This window comes from Eurypyga helias, unplaced genomic scaffold (genome assembly GCF_000690775.1).
Source record: "Eurypyga helias isolate BGI_N326 unplaced genomic scaffold, ASM69077v1 scaffold9061, whole genome shotgun sequence".
In the NCBI taxonomy this organism is placed as follows: Eukaryota; Metazoa; Chordata; class Aves; order Eurypygiformes; family Eurypygidae; genus Eurypyga; species Eurypyga helias.
The window spans coordinates 3,890-7,177 of record NW_010230150.1 but is presented as its reverse complement, the minus strand read 5'-3'; the positions used below and the strand labels follow the sequence as shown (position 1 = coordinate 7,177).

At 54.1% G+C, this 3,288-nt stretch overlaps 1 protein-coding gene across 1 annotated transcript in view; it reads right to left on the bottom strand.

Moving 5' to 3' along the window:
• Positions 1-3,288, bottom strand: part of LOC104516337 (huntingtin-interacting protein 1-related protein-like) — a gene marked incomplete at its 5' end in the record, with an annotated part of 9,148 nt that overhangs the window by 2,015 nt on the left and 3,845 nt on the right. The window contains 6 exon segments of the mRNA XM_010160639.1: positions 540-640; positions 1,108-1,170; positions 1,725-1,755; positions 2,072-2,130; positions 2,251-2,361; positions 3,095-3,231. Of these exon segments, the coding sequence (XP_010158941.1) occupies positions 540-640; positions 1,108-1,170; positions 1,725-1,755; positions 2,072-2,130; positions 2,251-2,361; positions 3,095-3,231 (502 nt within the window).

The window sequence follows — 3,288 nt, the reverse complement described above, 5'->3', positions numbered from 1 at the left end:
CTCTGGGCAACCTGTCCCAGTGCCTCCTCACCCTCTCCAGGAAGGATTTCTTCCTTGTATCTAACCTAAATCTAACCACTTTCAGTTTAAAGCCATTGCCCCTTGTCCTGTCACCACATGCCCAGTCCCCCCCTGCTTTCTTGTAGGCTCAAAAATATCAAAGGAGGCAGGATTATGTTTCCGTAACAAAGCGGATGAGATTTTTAAAGCTTTGTCCAAAAAAGCCCCCATATTTCCTGCACTGGCATGGGGAGACCCTGCCCCAATCCCCACCCACGGCCATCCGAGCAGGAACCAGGACATAGAGTACCCGATGGCAGAATGTTCACATTTTGCCAACAGGGAGGAACCGGCCCTATTTCGTGTGGCCCGACCCAGGCTACGATGCTCTACACAGAATTATGCTCTACGCAGACTCAGCCCTTGGACAGTTTGGGTTATGGGGCGATGGAGAAGTCTGGGCTGGCCCCAGACAGGGGCCCCCTGCAGCGGCCGTGGGGTGGGCCTGGGGGTTCCCGGGGTGGTCCTGGGGTACCTACACGAGCTGCGTGGCTCCCCAGCCCACCGCCTTGGAAGCGGAGATCAGCCCTTCCGTCCAGCGCGAGTTCTTGGCATAAAACTCCTGAGTTGTTGCTGCCCCCTGTTGTTATGAGAATATTATGGCCTGTATTAACTTGCTTTTAATCATCCAACAATCCATAAATCCATACAAAATACCAATATAAAATACAGTAATATGTAAATTCATATCTAAAGGCACAAATCAAGGGGTTGGCAGCCTTTCTGTGTCCTTCGGGCCGCTCTTACTGGCCTGCTTAGACACAGATGGAGAAAACCAACTTCAGAGCCCCAAATCTGGTCTGGGTTTAACACACACGCTTGGGCTGTCGTCTTTAGATGGACAAGGCTTTGCAAAGGTGACAGTGATGTCTGCAGGGAGCACGGGGCTGATCAGCCTGTCTCCTGCGAACGAGCCTGCCAGAGCACGGCTAACACGGGAAAGCACAAATTTCAGCCGGTGTTTCTGTGAATTGTGGGAAATACTCCCGGATTTCATGTCAGTGCAGGGGGACGAGGGTAGGGAAGCACTTACAGGGAAGCACTTACCCGGCCACTTTCGACTATCTCCTTCTGTAGGTGCGTAGATGTCATTACAAGAAGTCTAATAGCCTGGAACAAAGAAAAACGGGTTTTAGTGTTTGATGGGGAGTTTATAGAGAAGGATTGATGCTGCCAATGGTGGGAAGTTAGTTTTCACAGAATCACAGAATGGTTTGGGTGGGAAGGGACCTTAAAGCCCCCCCAGCCCCAGCCCCTGCCGTGGGCAGGGACACCTTCCACTAGACCAGGCTGCTCCAAGCCTCATCCAGCCTGGCCTTGGACACTTCCAGGGATGGGGCATCCACAGCTGCTCTGGGCAACCTGTCCCAGTGCCTCCTCACCCTCTCCCGGAAGGATTTCTTCCTTGTATCTAACCTAAATCTAACCACTTTCAGTTTAAAGCCATTGCCCCTTGTCCTGTCACCACATGCCCTTGTCAAACAGTCCCCCTCAGCTTTCTTGTGCCTGGGGGTGCTACTAGAAGGTGCTATAAGGTCTCCCCAGAGCCTTCTCTTCTCCAGAGTGAACACTCCCAACCCTCTCAGCCTTTCTTCACAGGAGAGGTGCTCCAGCCTTCACGTGTTGCAGTCTTGACACCCCAGCAAGGTTTCTGCAGTACTGACCTTCATTAGGTCCGTGCAGGAGTTCATTTGGAAACAAGAGAAAAGTGTTCAGCATCCTCCGACACCATGTCCAGGGAAATAGGCTTTGGCCTTGGTTAGAAAACAGGTCTTTTTGGGAACCAGCCAGCCTGCGGGTTACTTCTGAGCAGCCCACAAAGCAGCCGTGACCAACGGGCTTAGATGTGAAGGTGAAGATCCCCCCTTCTAAGGAGAATTTTGTGCTCAGTATCAGGATGACGCAGCACCAGGCTGCACGTGCAGCTCTGGAGCAAAGCCCAGCGCAGCAGGGTACGGGCACAGGACAGAAATCTGCCCGCTGCTGTCACCCGCTGCCCCTCAAAACTCACCGCTCGTTCACTTCCAGCTTAACCCCGGAGCTCTCGTTCCTAGCCTGGCTCATCATCTCCTGTTGGGAAACACAGGAAGGGTTGGACACCACGTAGCCGGGACGGCAAGGGGTGTGGAGGAGGGATGGATGCTGCTGCCCCGTGGCACCCAAACGCCACGTCCTGCAGCCTCGTCTCACCTCTATCCGCCTGACAGCATCTTCAATCGCCTCGGAGGTGGAGGCCATCTCCTTCTCAACCATGTCCCCCAGCTCTTCTTGCTTGATGTCTAAGCTCTTGGGCCTCAGCTCCTGCCAGAGGAGCCAGCAGTCGCCAGGAGGTTTTAGGCAGAGGGAGAGAAGGGAATATTTGTAAGGAATAACACCAAACCAAGGTATCCAGTGCCTTCCCCCCTCCTCAACCCTAAATAAATAAAGCTGCAGGAGCAGCATTCTGCAGAATGCAAGGGTGGAGGCACATACGTCACCAACTTGCAGCAAACAGCACAGGAACCTCAGAGGTAAGAAATGCCCCAAATCAAGCTGCCAAAACTTGATCACAGGAGCCGTTTTGGCAGGGCTGGGCTCCAGAGGGCTCTGGAGAGCTGACAGCCCTTGAATTAAAGGGCTTTAAACAGCAGTTTAATGGAAAAGGCTAATGGGGGCTTCACGAGGAGAAATACCTGAAAGTTGGGGAGATTTATGTTGCGGGAAAGCACCAGAAACTGTGGGCATGGGGGACAAACCACCCCAAGGGGCTCACTCCAACCCAGTGTCTCTGATTTCAGCTCTGGACAATGGGGAAAGCCATGGTTTGATGTTTTTTTCTAAAAAAATACATTGTCTATCCAGGTGCGGCCATAAGAGCAAACATCCCACCTTGACAAACAGGCCACGTCCTGCTGCACCAACTGCCTGCTTTGGTTTTTCCTTTAGGAAATACCAGTGCCAGTAAAAATGAACCCTATCCCAGCCAAAACCAGCACAGTAACCCACCCTGCCAGCCCTGGGCGAGAAGGTGGGTGCAGCAGGCTCCGTCTCCTACCTGGGCCAGCTGCAGGACCCCCCGCAGCGCCTGCCGCACGTCCCCCAGCTCGGCACGCCCCAGCGTCTGCTTGTCCTTCAGCTGGCCTAGGTAGTCCAGGCTCCGCTGCCCGCAGTCCCGGCACGTCTCCGTCAGCCCTGGGGAGAGGATGGCTTGGTGCCGGGCGCCTCGAGGGGCAGGGGCACATCCCCGAC